The sequence below is a fragment of the Henckelia pumila genome, chromosome 4, assembly GCF_033568475.1.
Source record: "Henckelia pumila isolate YLH828 chromosome 4, ASM3356847v2, whole genome shotgun sequence".
In the NCBI taxonomy this organism is placed as follows: Eukaryota; Viridiplantae; Streptophyta; class Magnoliopsida; order Lamiales; family Gesneriaceae; genus Henckelia; species Henckelia pumila.
Window position 1 is genome coordinate 122,262,803 of NC_133123.1, and position 17,290 is coordinate 122,280,092.

Here is a 17,290-nt window from a genome sequence, read left to right on the forward strand (position 1 = left end):
TATTCGAAAATGCTTACGTGTCACTGTACACATAAGCACTGAATTTGTGCCAAGCCAGCGCCATGTCGGAAAAAGGATTAAAATTGCCTAAAAATAAAGATAGCAGACTAAAACTAAAATTTAAAAATATAAAAGACTGAAATCGCAAAGTAGCAAACATACAGGACCAAAAAAACAATTTTACATATAATTTATTGTAAATGAGTGATTTCTTGTGAAACAATCAAACAGATTTATACGTTCACGAGTTGACCTGTTCCATCAACAGTAAAAATTAATATTTTTAGCATAAAAAAATAATATTTATTCATAAGTTCGGTTGGTTTGGAGATTTGTCTCATAAAATTAAAAGTGAAATAATCTCACAAAAGTTTGTCATAAAAGTATGCATCAATAATTTTCATCTACTTGATTCCCTAATTTAATTTTTTCTAAATGTAACTGATCCCAGACATGCAATTTACTGGTTTATAACTTAAAAAGCAGACACATACATGATGTTTTGCACCTCTTATAGAGGCCGCAATAAGGGGTAATCTTCAAGTAGTTCTCGTTCTGAAAGAGTGTTGTCTTCCTCTTGGGGGGTCCATAGCACCTCTACTGCCTATATTCAAGAAATACAAAATTGCATGATGGTTGAAAATAAAATAAAAAAAACTAAACAAATTTAGAGGTTATTTGAAAATTTACATTTTTTGTTCTATAACGTATGTTTTTCGTAGCGTTCTATTTTGATAATGTTAAAAGTAAATTTATATTTTTATTTCTATAATTTTTTTAATAACCAAAAATTGTTTATGCAACCACTCTGAATGCTAAGATGAATTTTTGGAAAGAAACTTACATGTATTATAATTTTTTTTTATATTATCATATGAGCATTTGGGGGTGCTCATAAACAGTTTTCATTTTCGTCTGATATATGGACTTGGATTTTTTTTTTTTTTTTTAAAAAAAAAGCAGAGAATATGAAGTCCTAGTTAAGTACATGACAGAAAAATGTGATTCTCCGCTTGTTATAAAGATTGATGTCGTACCAGCATTGTACTCGAGGGGATGGAGACTAGCTTTTGCAAGGCTTCCTTTAAGTCCTTGCTGCTATTTATACAAGACAGGTTATGTTCTCCCTCAGCTGCTACCACGATCGTAATCTGGAATTCACAACAACTCATGAACTTGATTTTTCATTAGTACATGCATTAACTAGATTTTGATCTACATTAACAAATCAAATATACGAAACCGGAACGGCCTCTTAATTCACATTCATATATATATATATATGAAAAAACAAAATTAATGATATACAGATGGGTAATGCATCTTAAAGATAATTCTGCATGTAAATGTGAAACAAGTTTTGTGTAGGCATGCATTTCATTTTCAATCAACCTGATCATGAGAATGGGAAACTAGTCTTTACCACTACGTATTCACTTCTAAATCCGCTTGAACTCGGGATTGTAGATCTTTGCTTCTTTATGTTGTTTACGTTTACAAGCGTCTCCTCATCAAACTTCCGACGTTCCTCCATGGAGAGTTGATTGAATCTTTCCTCCACTTCGTCTATGCTCTTTTTCACGTCAACCTGACATTTAATTTAATGCATGAAAACAACCTTTTATTTATATTTATATGATATCGTCCTTCTAGTATAAGTACCCATTTAGCTACAAAGTGCAGAAAAGTAAATTAAGGAGTGAAGTGCAAAAGCAAAGCACCCAATTAAGATTTCAAAAAACATTCTGATGTCCCTAAAAAATATACGGGTCTAACCCGACCCGAGCCCAATAATCCATATTTTTGGAAATATACTTTGGGGCCCATTTAGTCTTATTTTATGAGAAGCCTAGTCTGAAATGGCCCTGGTAGGGAATAAGATCGTAATCATGAATACATGGGCTTGAACCCTAACTGGTATGGTTGGAGCCCGACCCGAGCCCAAGAAGGGTCCAATATCTAGAACCTTCCACTACTCTCGAGCACATAAAGATCATCAACAGATAAGGATAATATCTTATGAATCCAATATTTGATATTATCTTTATATTGATATTAGAATCCTACTTGGTCAGGCTCTTACCCGAGTAGAGTCCTGCTCTAACACATGTTCTACCTTGACAAGGTAACCTACCCCTCCAAATCCCTATAAATACAGGTATGGTTCATGATTTATTCATTCATCTCTTATATTCACCTCTTGCTCACACACTCATGCACGCATATTCTCTTATTCTTCCTTATAGTCACGCTCTTTTACTTTCGAGCACTGACTTAGGCATCAGAGGGGTCACGCCGAAACACCTTCGGCACCCCCTAACTTAGCTTCTGTCTGTGCAGAGCTCCGTCGTGCCCGATCCGACCCAGTTTTGTGAAGATTTGGAGATTCGCTCTACCAGACCGAACCCGGAGGAAAAAATCGACATCATCAATTGGCGCCGTCTGTGGGAAATTGATGAAAAAGAGTTGAGATGGCTGATGCAAATGGAGTCAACGAAGAAATAAATCAACTTATCACCGCTGCTGTCGAAAGAGCTATGGCTGCAAGGGCGGAAACCAACCCCCCTCTCCCACCACCAGGTCAGAACGCGCAGTTAGAAGAAATCAGGAAATTGAAGGAAGAGATGGAGCTCTTGAAGAAGAAACAATCCGGATACCTAGCCACGCCAGTGCGGAACATTCCCTTCTCTCCTGAAATATTAGAGTCCGAACTCCCCAAAAACTTTAAATTTCCGCATATTGGGGAATATGATGGGAAAGGGGACCCGGATGAGCATCTGTCCCGTTTTGAGAATGCGGCGTTGTTGCACAGATATTCTGACCCGATCAAGTGTCGGGTCTTTCTCAATACTTTGATAGGACCGGCTCAATAATGGTTCAACTTATTACGCCAAGGAGATATCAAGGAGTTCAAGGATTTCAGCAAGGCCTTCCTACACCACTTTGCTAGTAGCAAAAAACACCCTACGACTACTCTTAGTCTTTTTGCTATCAAACAGCAAGGTCAAGAAGATTTGCGAGTATATGTTCGTCGATTTAGTGCCTTGGCCCTGGAAGTACCTACTGCCACCACTGACCTGCTTATCAGTGCCTTTACCCAAGGACTTGCTACAGGGGACTTTCTTAAATCCCTGATCAAAAAACCGCCATCTACTTACGATGAAGTGCTTGCTCGGGCCGAAAAATATGTGAATCTAGAGGAGGTACAATTTTCTCGTATGAATAATGGGATGGACAGGCCACCAAGTCCGAAGAATGCCCGGGCCCCTAACACACCTCGGAGGATGGGACCATCTCCCCGACCCGAGCTGCTTGGGAAATTCACTTCTTTCACTCCTCTAAGGATGGGTAAAACTCAGGCTATGCGAATATATGAAGAAAAAAGACTTCTACAGAGACCTCCATGGAGCGAGCAGGGGCCCCGTAGACCAAATTCTGACAAGTATTGTGACTTTCACAATGAGTATGGGCACAATACTAATGATTGTCGTCAACTGGAGCAGGAAATTGAAAGAATAATACAACAGGAGCCAGGGATGAGGGATAGGTTGGCACGACAAAAAAGAGGATATCCCTCGAATAAAAGGAGTCACGAAGGTCCTGATCATTACGCACCAAGACCCCGACCTGGTCCACCCCAGGGAAATTTCCAACGCCCAAACCAGAATCAGCCCGGGAATAACCAGGGACCACCCCCTCCCACAAAAGGTGTTATCAACATGATATCTGGGGGACCGACTGATGGAGATTCCAATAGGGCAAGGAAGACAAGTAGTCGGAAACTGAGCAACATGGAGATAGCTGACCAGGTGGTTAGAACAGGCCCGACCATTTCCTTTGGCCCGGGTGATTTGAAAGGTTTGTCGGATACTACTCATAATGATGCATTGGTTATTCGGGCTCTGGTCGCTAATTATGACGTAGCCCGAATTTTTGTGGATTCGGGAAGCTTGGTCAATGTATTGTTCTAAGAAACCATAAACCAGATGGATTTGGGGGAATATAAGGTAGAGCCAGTGGTGACGTCGTTGTTCGGGTTCACGGGTCATGCCATCCGACCTACTGGATTGATCAATTTGCCGCTCACTTTGGGCAAGGATCGTACAAGTAAAACTCGGATTGTCAGCTTTATTATCGTGGATTCACCATCAGCATACAACGTTATCTTGGGAAGACCAGCCATGACTACGTTCATGGCCGTGGCTTCCGCACTATATCAAAAAATAAAATTTCCTGTGGGTAATGAAGTGGGAGAGGTCCAGGGAGATCAAAATATTTCTCGAAAGTGCTATGTGGAAGAGGTACGGATAGAACAAAAGGCGGTCAAAATCAACCATGATGACCGACCCGGGCCGAGAGATCGGGAACAAGTAAACTTATTGGAAGAAAACGCCCCTTTATGGCTGAGGAAGAGTGTGAAGAGATCATAATCTGCCCCCCAACTGGTTCGGTCAAGGTTGCTCGGACGCTAGAACCTATTCTTAAAGAACAGCTAATACAGTGTTTGATGGAGAACAAAGACGCCTTCGCTTGGTCCGTATCCGACCTCTTGGGAGTACGGAGAGAAGTAATGGAGCACAAGTTGAATGTTATACGAGACTACCGCCCTATTGTTCAGAAAAAACGACATTTTGGGCCCGAAAAAGACGCTGTGATTCAGGGGCAAGTTGAGGAACTCTTGAAGGCCGGACACATTCAGGAGATATATTTCCCGACTTGGTTGTCAAATGTGGTCTTGGTACCCAAGTCCTCGGGTAAATGGCTCATGTGTGTAGACTTCCGTGATCTAAACAAGGCCTGTCCGAAATATTGCTATCCCTTGCCCCGAATAGACCAGTTGGTGGATTCCACATCTGGGCATGAGTTATTGTGTTTTCTGGACGCTTATCAGGGGTATCATCAAATTCCCCTGGCTAAGCAAGATCAAGATAAGGTGAGTTTTGTCACCTCTATAGGAACTTATTGCTACGTGGTTATGCCTTTTGGGCTCAAGAATGCTGGGGCCACTTATCAAAGACTAATGGACAAAGTTTTCAAGCAACAAATAGGCAAAAACATCGAAGTATATGTAAACGATATTTTGGTCAAAACCCGAACAGCTCATCAATTCATTGCCGACCTGACCCAGACATTCCAGACACTACGTGATTATCGATTAAAGTTAAACCCGAGCAAGTGCACATTTGGGGTTCAGACTGGGAAATTTCTGGGATATATGGTCACTAGGAGAGGAATTGAAGCTAACCCAGAAAAAGTTCAAGCCATTATCTTTATGGAGTCGCCCAAAAATATACAGGAGGTACAAAGGCTATCTGGAAGGATTGCCGCATTGGCTTGCTTCATATCAAGATCAGCAGATAAGAGTTTCCTGTTCTTCAAAGCACTCAGAAAAACTAAAAATTTTGAATGGGATGAACAGAGTGAGAAATCTTTCCAAGAGTTGAAAAAGTATCTAAAAGAGTTACCGGTGTTGAACAAACCAGTACAGGGAGAGGATCTCTTCGTGTATCTGGCTGTCACACCCCGGGCCGCTAGCTCGGTCCTGGTTCGGAAGGAGGGGGTGAATCATCTACCGGTCTACTTTGTCAGTCATGCCCTGAAGGGAGCAGAACTCAATTATATGCTTCAAGAAAAGTTAGCTCTGGCCCTCGTCATTATAGCTAGAAAATTGAGACCTTACTTCTTATCTGACCCGATCAATTTTCTTACCAATAGTGCCTTGGGGAAAATTGCAGCCACCCAGATGCATCGGGAAGACTGATCAAGTGGATTACAGAGTTAAGTGAGTACGACATAAAATTTGAGCCCCGTACTGCCATCAAAGCTCAAGCCCTAGCTGATTTCTTGGCAGAAACTATTCAGTTAAAGCAAGAGGACCATTGGAAGATATTTGTAGATGGATCATCTTGTCAAACAGGAAGCGGGGTTGGGATTGTGATAATAACACCCTGGGGTGAGGAAACCAACATCTCGATAAGGTTGGATTTCTGAGCATCTAATAATGAAGCAGAATATGAAGCCCTCCTGCTCGGACTAAAGGCTGCTCGGAATCTTGGTATATCCCGAGCTACCCTTTATTCAGACTCACAATTGGCCATACAACAGAGCAAGGGGAAGTTTGAAACCAAGAATGAAAAGATGATAAATATGCTCAAGCATTAGATAAAGCTAAGGAAGAGTTTACCGAGCTCACTATGGAGTTGATCCCAAGAACTGAAAATACGAAAGCTGATCACTTGGCTCGTCTCGCAAGTTCCGTGGGTGAGCCACTCAAGCCCGGACTAAAAGGGAAAGAGCTGGTATCTCAACTTGAAAGTTTGGATGACCTGATAGCAGACGTACCTGAAGGAGATTGGAGGTATGGCATCCACAAATATCTGACTAAGGATGAGCTCCCGAACGATAACAAGAAGGCTCGGGAAATTAAAAGGAGAGCTTTGCGTTTTGTGATGGTTGACAAGATACTTTTCAAAAGGTCATTCTCTAAACCTCTGCTCAAGTGTCTTGGCCCGGATGAAGCTAATTATGTTTTGCGAGAGATTCATGAAGGCTGTTGTCGGAATCACTTGGGTAGAATAGCCCTAGCTCGGAAAGCCCTCCTGGCCGGTTTCTTCTGGCCCACTATGAAGAAGGATGCTTCCGTCCTGGTCAATTCATGCTACAATTGTCAGAGGCATGCCAATTTACAGTGGAGGCCTGCGGAGTTTATGAAGGCAGTAGTAGCCGCCTGTCCTTTTGATCAATGGGGAATGGATATTGTTGGGCCATTCCCGGTCAACACGGATCAGAGAAAATTCTTATTGGTGGTCGTGGATTATTTTTCAAAGTGGGTCGAGGCCGAGCCATTAGCCAAAATCACAAAAAAAGAAGTCTTAAATTTCTTATGGAAGAATATTGTTTGTCGGTTCGGAATACCGCGCAGGCTCATATCAGACAATGGAAGACAATTTTGTGGCTTTAAGGTCCAAGCTTGGTGTAAACAGATGAAAATTGAACAAATTTTTACATCTGTTGCTTACCCCCCAAGGGAATGGACAAGTGGAGGTTACTAACAGAACTATTGTGCAAACACTCAAGACCAGGTTAGATTCAGCTAAGGGAAAATGGGTCGATGAGCTTCCATCCGTATTATGGTCTTATCGAACTACAACAAGGTCCGGGATGGATGAAACACCATATAATATGGTGTACGGGATGGAGGCAGTCCTTCCTGCTGAGATTTGACAAGAAAGTGCCCGGGTCATAGCCTACGGCCCGGATAACAATAAACTGAGGGCCATGGATTTAGATTTGGTGGAAGAAAACCGAGTTAGAGCAGCAGTTCGGTTAACAGCTTATCGTAAAAGAATGACCCGAGCCTATAACAAACGGGTCTACCCTTGGGCCTTTCAAGAGGGGGACTTGGTTATGAGGAAAATTCAACACCATGGGGAGAGAGGAAAACTAGATGCGAAATATGAAGGACCCTTCAAGGTGGTAGGGAAAGCAGGAGTGGCTGCTTATTACTTGGAAGATTCACAAGGAAAGAAAGGAAAAAGGCCATGGAATGCTCAACATTTGAAGAAATATTACTCCTAAGATCCCAACCAGAGTTAGGACAACCGACCTCATAAAGAGCATGGGGTTGTGAGTTATTTTGTTATTTTTTGTTTTAAGTTCGATAGTAGTAGTAGTTAAGTTCTTCTGTTATTTCTTAAATCTTTGAGATATGTTTTGTGAATTATCAATGAAAAAATGACATGTTTTGTCAAACAAAATTTTAGCCCGACCAGTTCGGCACATACCACGCCATTCGTGGTCAGAAACCAAGCCCGATCAATTCGGCACATACCACGCCATTCGTGGTCAGAAACCAAGCCCGATCAATTCGGCACATACCACGCCATTCGTGGTCAGAAACCAAGCCCGATCAATTCGGCACATACCATGCCATTCGTGGTCAGAAACCAAGCCCGATCAACTCGGCACATACCACACCATTCGTGGTCAAAATTAAAGCCCGACCAGTTCGGCACATACCACGCCATTCGTGGTCAGAAACCAAGCCTGATCAATTCGGCACATACCACGCCATTCGTGGTCAGAAACCAAGCCCGATAAATTCGGCACATACCACGCCATTCGTGGTCAGAAACCAAGCCCGATCAACTCGGCACATACCACGTCATTCGTGGTCAAAATTAAAGCCCGACCAGTTCGGCACATACCACGCCATTCGTGGTCAGAAACCAAGCCCGATCAATTCGGCACATACCACGCCATTCGTGGTCAGAAACCAAGCCCGATCAATTCGGCACATACCACGCCATTCGTGGTCAGAAACCAAGCCCGACCAGCTCGGCACTCACCACGCCATTCGTGGTCAAAATTAAAGCCCGACCAGTTCGGAACTCACCAAGCCATTCGTGATCAAGATTAAAGCCTGATAAGCTCGGCACACACCACCCCATTTGAGGTCAAAATAAAAAATTTTAGCCCGATCAGTTGGGCAATCACCACGAACTTTGGGATCCGATTAAAAATTTACATTAAATAGTGTTTCATAAAGGATTACCAGCTCGGGCATTACTTTTATACTTAGCAAATTTTTGTTAAAATTCCAGCTCGGGAATTTATTCAATACTTAGCAAAATTTTGTTAAAATTCCAGCTCGGGAATTTACTCAATACTTGGCAAAATTTTGTTATCATACCAGCTCGGGCATTACTTTTATACTTAGAAAAATTTTGTTAAAATTCCAGCTCGGGAATTTATTCAATACTTGGCAAAATTTTGTTATCATTCCAGCTCGGGCATTAATTTTATACTTGGCAAAATTTTGTTAAAATTCCAGCTCGGGAATTTACTCAATACTTGGCAAAATTTTGTTATCATACCAGCTCGGGCATTACTTTTATACTTAGCAAAATTTTGTTAAAATTTCAGCTCGGGAATTTATTCAATACTTGGCAAAATTTTGTTATCATTCCAGCTCGGGCATTACTTTTATACTTGGCAAAATTTTGTTATCATTCTAGCTCGGGAATTTACTCAATACTTGGCAAATTTTGTTATCATACTAGCTCGGGCATTACTTTTATACTTAGCAAAATTTTGTTAAAATTCCAGCTCGGGAATTTATTCAATACTTGGCAAAATTTTGTTATCATTCCAGCTCGGGCATTACTTTTATACTTGGCAAAATTTTGTTAAAATTCCAGCTCGGGAATTTATTCAATACTTGGCAAAATTTTGTTATCATTCCAGCTCGGGCATTACTTTTATACTTGGCAAAATTTTGTTAAAATTCCAGCTCGGGAATTTATTCAATACTCGGCAAAATTTTGTTAAAATTCCAGCTCAGGAATTTATTCAATACTCAGCAAAATTTTTTTATCATTCTAGCTCGGGAATTAAAATTATGTTCGGCAAAGCTCTGAACAATTTATACATCCAACACGGGTCATCCATTCATAATACGGAATAAATTAAAAACCAAAAAGAAGACCGCGCAGGGTCTAGGAATGGAACTTGCTCGGAACATTGTTTTCAACATTAAAAGAAAAAAACATTAAGGAGCAGCATCCTCCTTTTGCTCGGGCTCTTTTTCCTCCTGGTCAGCCTCCTCCCATTCGGATCTCCCCTCCTCGTCAGGCAAGTCATCTAAGGCTTTGGCTGAGTCAAGGGAGGAAAAAGGATGTTCAGCCTCAGAATATCCTTCAGCCCTGATCTGGGCCAAATATCCCTTGAAGCCATCTTCAAAGAATGCCACATTCTTCTCAGCACAAAGGTCGGCAAAATCAGAGGAATTGATAAAATCCTCCTTCATTTTTTACCATCCGACCTCGAACTCCTTATCCTTGGTAGCCAGAACAGCCTCGAGCTCAGTAATACGCTTCTTGGCCTCATCCCACCCGTCTTGAGCTGTCTCAATATCCGACCTCATATCATACACTTCCTGGTCATGAGCAGCTTTGATATCACGAATCTGTCCAGTCAATGCAGCTATCCGCTTCACCAAGGCATCTTGATTCAAAGAATTCTCAGCACGGGCCTTATAGGCGCGGGCAGTAATCTCCCCCGACCAGAAGACAACCTAGAAAGAGAAATATAGTGTATCATTCATAGGAAAAATGATAAATGTAATTTTTCAAGTTTATAATTAACCCAAAAATTACCTGCATGAGGGCCAAGGCCAGAGACTCCTCAGCCTCTTTATCTGGTACCGCCCGAACTATCTCTAGGTCCTCTGTAGAGACCATGTGCTGCATAATATTCAAGCTCCCGGACTGGTCCGGTCGGGCAAAGAAGGAAACTCCCGGCTGTAGGGGTGGTCGGGATCACCTCATTCCATATGCTCGGGAAGGGACCCAAGATCAATGTAAGCTTTCTCTTTCCCCTTCCCGGAGGCAGCGATGTTAGCCCGAGAAAGGGGCTCAGTCTTGTTCAGGGTTTCATCTCCTCGGACTTTCTTAGAAGTCTTCTTGAGTTCCAGCTCGGGAATACGAGGGTCGGATTCAGTGAGGGATTCCGCAGAGGCCTCAGGTTTCTTTCTTTTCAACCTCTTGGCCGCGGCTCGGAAGTCGGCTGGCATCTCTGCTTGAGCTATCCGGTCGTCTGAAAAAAATTTATATATATACATATATATATAACAAGGTTAAAAAAAAAAAGAAAAAAATGGGGAGGAGAATAAATAAATAAGGGGTGCACGGGAGAGTAAAGTAACGAATGATTAAATGGTTAAGTATTCCTACCTAAATCACCCTGGACTTCTATTCCTTTTATACAGAAGCCATATGTGCATAAGAGATCATCCTTGATCAAACTCTCGATATTGAAGATTTTAACAGAAAGGGTGGCCAAGAAGTTGGTGAAATTGTGGCTGGGCTGAGCAGGAGGATCAGGAGAAATAAAATTCATAGCCCAGTTTGAACGGCATAGCCAGGGCTGCTCGGGCTCGGGTCGGACAAAGAAATATCTATTATTCCAACCTTTGTGGGAGCTTGGTTTCCCTTTTAGAAATTGGTATTCAGAACGGAGGGAAATATAAAACCGGCCCGGGGCGGTTTTCTTAATTTGAAGAAATTTGGTGAAGTTTCCTATGTCTAAGGGGACTCGGAAAAAAAAGAATAAAACTCCTAAAGATAATATCGAGCCAAAAGAGTTAGGAGTAAGCTGGCTCGGACATATACAAAAATATTGACACAGGGCCAAAATGATGTTCGGGATGGGGAACCTCAGGCCCATTTTCACTTGATCTAGGCTAAAGCTTAAGTATCCTTCAGGAGGCCTATGAGCCCGGTCCCTACGACGCGGGAGCAATAAGTCATAAGTATCAGGCATGCCTGACCTGTCCCTAATAGTTGGGCCTATGTCTGGACTAAGGTAGGAGGCTAGGATTTGGAACCAATGTTTGTCTTTTGATCTTAGTCGGGCCTCATCAGTTTTGAGGGCGTGAAGCCTTCGCATCTTAGCATCCCGAGTCTTGGCGGGACTCGGGTCGGCATCTGACCCTGAAGAGGCAGAATGCTCGGATGCCTCGTGAGGGAGAGGAGATTCGATAAAAGCAACTATTTCCCGGACAGTATTTTCGTCCGGGGAAGACATCTTAATTTAATATTTAAAACAAAGAAACTTACAGAAGAAGTTGATTGATCGAAAAGTATAAAAGAGGAGCTCGATGGTTGACCGATCAGAAATGAAACGGGAATAGTGGCTCAGGTCGGGGTACCTCACGGAATTTTGACAGAGTAACGCCCACGCTGTAAAGGTGAAAAATGAAGTTTTTTTTACCGCCCTATTTATAGGAGGATTGAATTGATATTGACCGTCTGATGATAATCTTGATCAGCGGTCCGGGGTGAGCCGCGTCACTCAGGGAATCTCTCGGAAATTGTACCATCGCAAGATCTCTGCCGTCCAGAGAAAGCACACGACAAGGATCGAGATCCGGACCGTTCACAAAAAACACATTGTGATATATTACATTACACACAGGGTATATGGGGCTCGGGGTCCGGTCAGAGGACTATATGGTCTAAATTTCATACTTCTTTAGACCAGTAGGGGGAGGTACTATTGATGTCCCTAAAAAATATACGGGTCTAACCCGACCCGAGCCCAATAATTCATATTTTTGGAAATATACTTTGGGGCCCATTTAGTCTTATTTTATGAGAAGCCTAGTCTGAAATGGCCCTGGTAGGGAATAAGATCGTAATCATGAATCCATGGGCTTGAACCCTAACTGGTATGGTTGGAGCCCGACCCGAGCCCAAGAAGGGTCCAATATCTAGAACCTTCCACTACTCTCGAGCACATAAAGATCATCAACAGATAAGGATAATATCTTATGAATCCAATATTTGATATTATCTTTATATTAATATTAGAATCCTACTTGGTCAGGGCTCTTACCCGAGTAGAGTCCTGCTCTAACACATGTTCTACCTTGACAAGGTAACCTACCCCTCCAAATCCCTATAAATACAGGTATGGTTCATGATTTATTCATTCATCTCTTATATTCACCTCTTGCTCACATACTCACGCACGCATATTCTCTTTTTCTTCCTTATAGTCACGCTCTTTTACTTTCGAGCACTGACTTAGGCATCGGAGGGGTCACGCCGAAACACCTTCGGCGCCCCCCTAACTTAGCTTCTGTCTGTGCAGAGCTCCGTCGTGCCCGACCCGACCCAGTTTTGTGAAGATTTGGAGATTCGCTCTACCAGACCGAACCCGAAGGAAAAAATCGACATCATCACATTCCTAAAAAAAAAATCAACTCACAGAAGAATAAGCTGAGATGCAATAATCAGAATGCCTTAGTATAGAGAGAATTGTTTCTGCAAGAGAAATGATAAAATTGAAAATTGAAAATAATTTGAAGGATAAAAATGATATATATATTAATTGACTATAAACATGAATGTTATAAGTTACCAGACAACATAGAGTGGCGACCCTGGGAGGTAGATGTATCGGCAATTTCAGCAATGTGGTTGAGATCCTTTTGGACAGATCTCCCCAGCCCCAAAAGCCCAACCTTAAATTATATATATATATGTTAGAAAAATTTATCAAGAATCGATCTGAAAATATGGGTTAGTCTATGCTACACCGGGAGTGTTTCATCTCCTAATTCAACACCATTAGATCATGTTGATCCCTTGTATTTTTATAAAAATTGACATGTGTGTGGATGATCCAAGAACTAATATTTGACCACATCATGGGGGAGAAGTTTTCCAGGTCTAGCATAGAATAATCCCTGAAAATATATTATACCTGAAGCTTCAGCACACTGATTTTAGGAACCCTCTTCGGCTCCATGATTTTAGGATCATTTTTAGGAACCCTCTTCGGTTCCATGATTTTAGGATCATTTTTAGGAACCCTATTCGTCTCCGTGATTTTAGCAGCATCCTCAAGTGCACAGTTTATTATCTCTACAACAACAAGAAACAAAACAACCGCAAGCACAACCGCAATCACAGAACCCACAGAAGGCCTAACAGAACCCACAGCAGGGCCAATATATGCACCGTCTTCTTCCTCGGAATAAGATGATGATTTGTTCTTGGACGTCGGGGAGCTGCGACTCTGCCAAGAGTTTGATGACCCAGAAGAAAACGAACTCCAACCGGAATCAGAATCAGAACTCTCCCAAGATTTTGATGACCCAGAAGAATACGAACTCCCACCAGAACTCTGAGAAGACTTTGATGACCGAGAAGAAGAAAACGAACTGCCACCCATTCTTCCACCAGTGGCAGCATTGCAGAACCGGGATCATACATCAACAACATCGCCACAAGCACAGCGGCCGCCGCGGATTTTTCTATTGCTTTCATTATGGTCTGGACGAAAAATTCTGTCGGCCAGTTTTTTTCGGTTTTCGAATTTCTCGGGGCTTTAGTGATGGAAGCGGCAACAGTACCGCTGCCGCGGATGTTACTGATGAAGAAGCATTTGGCGCCAAGTTTGACGAAACCCTTGCGAATCTTGAAAGAAGGAAATTGAATGAGACTGATTTTTGCGGGGGAGGAGTATAATAATAAGGGGTTGTACTTGTTCCATCCAAGGTTCAGGGTGGTCGGCGCTGTGGCCATGGCGGCGGGCGAGGTTTGAAGTTGATGGAGCGGAGAAACGATGGAATCCACGGACTTCAAATGTTTGATTTTATTATTATTATAATATAATACTAGCCACCGTGTATATCGTAATATTTGAATATGATTTTATGAAATCTTTGTAAGATAAAAGATTTATTAACATGATTTTTTTATTATCATATATCTTATGATAAATAATTCAAATATTCGAATTGGTATTTGTAATATATACATACAGAAGATATAGGTCCCGTTTGGATTTGGTAGACATTTTTTAAAAAAAGCACTTTTTTAAGCTATAATGTTTGGCTTTTGAAAAAGCTCTAATTTTAACTTAAAAAAGTGCTTATTTAAGCACTTTTCTGGTCAACCAAACACTTTATTAAATGAAAAGCACTTAAAAAAGTGTTTTTTTGCCATGGCTTTTGAAACCAAACGGGGCCATAAATGTGTAGAAATAATGACCAAAATTATTTATGGAAATACTAAAATATAAAAAAAAATTGTTTCTTTAAATAAATTATTTTTTTTCTATAAAATCTCAATCTATTGTGCAATTATTGAAATATGATATTCAATTATAAATCAAAACAAAACATTATATGTATTTTTTGGTTTTAAAAAAATAAGCAAGTCTTTCTTTGAGGCAAAATAACCAAAGTAGTTGCTTCAAGGGCTCGCCTAGTGTGGTTTAGCTGACTAGCTTAGTTTGCAGGCTACTGCGTTAGTTCGAAGGCTTACCCAGAGCGCACCGAAAGATAACGACTGCGAGTTCCCACGTCACAAATAAAAAAACCAAAGAAGTTGTTGCTACTACTTTTTTTTTACGACGTGGAAATCCGTAGCCACTATTTTTTGAAATGCTCTGGGTAAACTTCCAAACTGACGTACGTAATAGTCTACAAAATATGCTAGCCAGGTAAATACTGCTACTATTTTTTATCATTAACGGACTGTTTGGATTATTAAAAAATAGAATTTGGAATTGGATTTGGATTTGAAATTCGAATTGGATTTGGATTTTAAAATCTTGGAATTCAAATTCAATTTTGGTGTTTGAAAAAAAAATTAAAATAGCAGATACTACCAAATCCCATCCAAATCTCGTGCACCAAACAGAGAGTAAGGTATATTGTTTTAACTAACCTTTTTTTTTTATCTTGAAATTCATCTCAAATACTCGTGTTAAGTTTTTTCAATTATTTTTTATTTATTTGAAAATAGTAGATACTTGTATATGCAATTTTCTTTGAGGTACTCTCGATAATTGAAATAAAAAGTTTCAAATATTTTATCAAAATTCGAAAGTTTTTATGATTAAAATTCTACTGTACTTTCGAGATATATATTATTTATTTATTATTTATCTTTAATTTTTATTTTTAATTATAATAATAAACTTAGTCTAATTATGAACACAAAATATACATAGATGATATTTTCTATTAGATATTGAATTTTTTGTTTAGGGTTATTAGATATTGAATTGTGCAGAGTAATTGATAGAAATAATATCTAATTGACAAACAATCTTATATCATATGTCAGGATTTGATCAAGAAAATAATATATTTGATACTATTTACGATGATAAGGAAGAAGAAAATATTCATGAAGAAGTTTATGACAAGATCTTTAATGATTTTCACGCCAATATTTCAAATACAATAATTCTACAAGTTGGTATGGAATTCGAAAGTGAAAAAGCGGCATATAGCTTTTACAATAATTATGTAAGGGCGGTCGATTTTAGCATTAGAAGACATGCATGTCACAACTCACAAAGATATCAATGGAAATATTTTTGATAGGACCCTTGTTTTCAAAGCCAGACCAATAGATTCGACTAGAAACCAGTATCAGGCCAGGTCCGAAACATCCCAAAAAATCGTTTCAAAGGTCCAACCAGTTGACTGATTTTTCAGAATTTTTATTTTTTTTAAAAAAATTAATTTTAATTTTTAACTGGCTGAACCGGTTTAAGTGTTTTATGATTTTTTAAATTTTTTTTTAAAACTTATTTTTTTTATTTTTAAAACTTTAAATTTAATATTTTGTTATATTTATACGTGGTTATTTGGAATTTGTAATTCATTAAAAATATTATTTTCGTATTACTAGACTTTTTAAAATTAATTAATTTATTATTTTGAAAATGTATAAATATATATAATTGATATTTTGAATATTATATATTTATTTAGTTTTCAAGCCATGGTAAATATATTTTATTTTGTCTATTTATAATTATATGCATCTTTCGAATTTTTAAAATTCAAAATATATTATTCATTATATTATATTATATAAACGGTTTTTCGTTTTGACAGTCCGATTAAAACGGTCATACAATTTAGACCATTGTTTTTATAAGATATATTGGTTCGCTTATCGATCCGATTATGAACATATATATTATTGGCATGATATTTTGTTGTTGATGTCAATGTCAAAGAATAAAATATAGACGAAATGTGTGTGTCAAATCTCATCGCCCTTAAACAAGAACTAGTTTTTGTGCATAAATGAAAATTAATACTCGTGAGACGGGTAAATTTAGTGTTATTAGTTTTATTGCTTCTCATAATGGACATAACTTGGTTAGTCCGAATAAATCACACAAATTGAGATCTCAAAAAAGTGTAAGTACCATACAAGCAAAAAAATATCTAATATTGAAAAGTTAGTAATACCATGCACCAAAAACAAGTTTGAGTTATATTTCTAATCAAGTTGGTGGTCGTGGAAATGTCAAGTTTATTTTTTAGGATTATAGGAATTATTTGCGCTCACAAAGAACAATGGATATTCAAAAAGGAGATACATGAGGTGTACTTGAATATTTGCAGCAAATGCAATCGGATGAACCAATTCTTTTATGTTATTCAAGTAGATAGTAATTATCTTATACCTAATATTTTCTGGGCAGATGTACAAAAGATGAATGACTATGTGTATTTTGGATATATGGTATGTTTTGATACAACATATAGAAAAAATAAAGAAGGAAGACCATTTTCACTCTTTGTTGGTGTCTTCAATCACCAAAATCTAATTGTCATTTTTGGTGCAACATTGTTGTATATATGAAGTTTTTAGAGAAATTACTAATCGGCTGAAGTGAATCATCCTTACGACTAACCATGATGAAAGAGGCACAAATACAAAACCCCCCCAAAACCGAAATCAACAGA

General features: G+C 39.5%; 2 protein-coding genes across 2 annotated transcripts; both read right to left on the reverse strand.

Moving 5' to 3' along the window:
- Positions 1-1,396: 1,396 nt before the first annotated feature.
- LOC140861654 (FLUCTUATING-LIGHT-ACCLIMATION protein 1, chloroplastic-like) lies at positions 1,397-13,740 on the reverse strand. Its single transcript, XM_073264677.1, has 4 exons — positions 13,270-13,740; positions 12,925-13,027; positions 12,772-12,827; positions 1,397-1,588 (listed from the first exon to the last, which is right to left on the reverse strand). The coding sequence occupies exons 1-4, from the start codon at positions 13,738-13,740 to the stop codon at positions 1,397-1,399; spliced, it is 822 nt and encodes a 273-aa protein (XP_073120778.1).
- Positions 9,812-10,241, reverse strand: LOC140867412 (uncharacterized). The gene is made up of 2 exons (XM_073272476.1): positions 10,158-10,241; positions 9,812-10,075 (listed from the first exon to the last, which is right to left on the reverse strand). Exons 1-2 carry the CDS (start codon positions 10,239-10,241, stop codon positions 9,812-9,814), a joined length of 348 nt encoding a protein of 115 aa, XP_073128577.1.
- Positions 13,741-17,290: the final 3,550 nt, after the last annotated feature.

Coding starts and splice junctions, on each gene's coding strand:
- LOC140861654 (XM_073264677.1), bottom strand. CDS start 13,740: ATGGGTGGCAGTTCGTTTTCTTCTTCTCGGTCATCAAAGTCTTCTCAG. Junction 13,028..13,269: donor TCAGTGTGCTGAAGCTTCAG/GTATAATATATT, acceptor ATATAATTTAAG/GTTGGGCTTTTGGGGCTGGG. Junction 1,589..12,771: donor GCATCTCAGCTTATTCTTCT/GTGAGTTGATTT, acceptor ATTAAATGTCAG/GTTGACGTGAAAAAGAGCAT.
- LOC140867412 (XM_073272476.1), bottom strand. CDS start 10,241: ATGGTCTCTACAGAGGACCTAGAGATAGTTCGGGCGGTACCAGATAAA. Junction 10,076..10,157: donor TGGCCTTGGCCCTCATGCAG/GTAATTTTTGGG, acceptor TTCTCTTTCTAG/GTTGTCTTCTGGTCGGGGGA.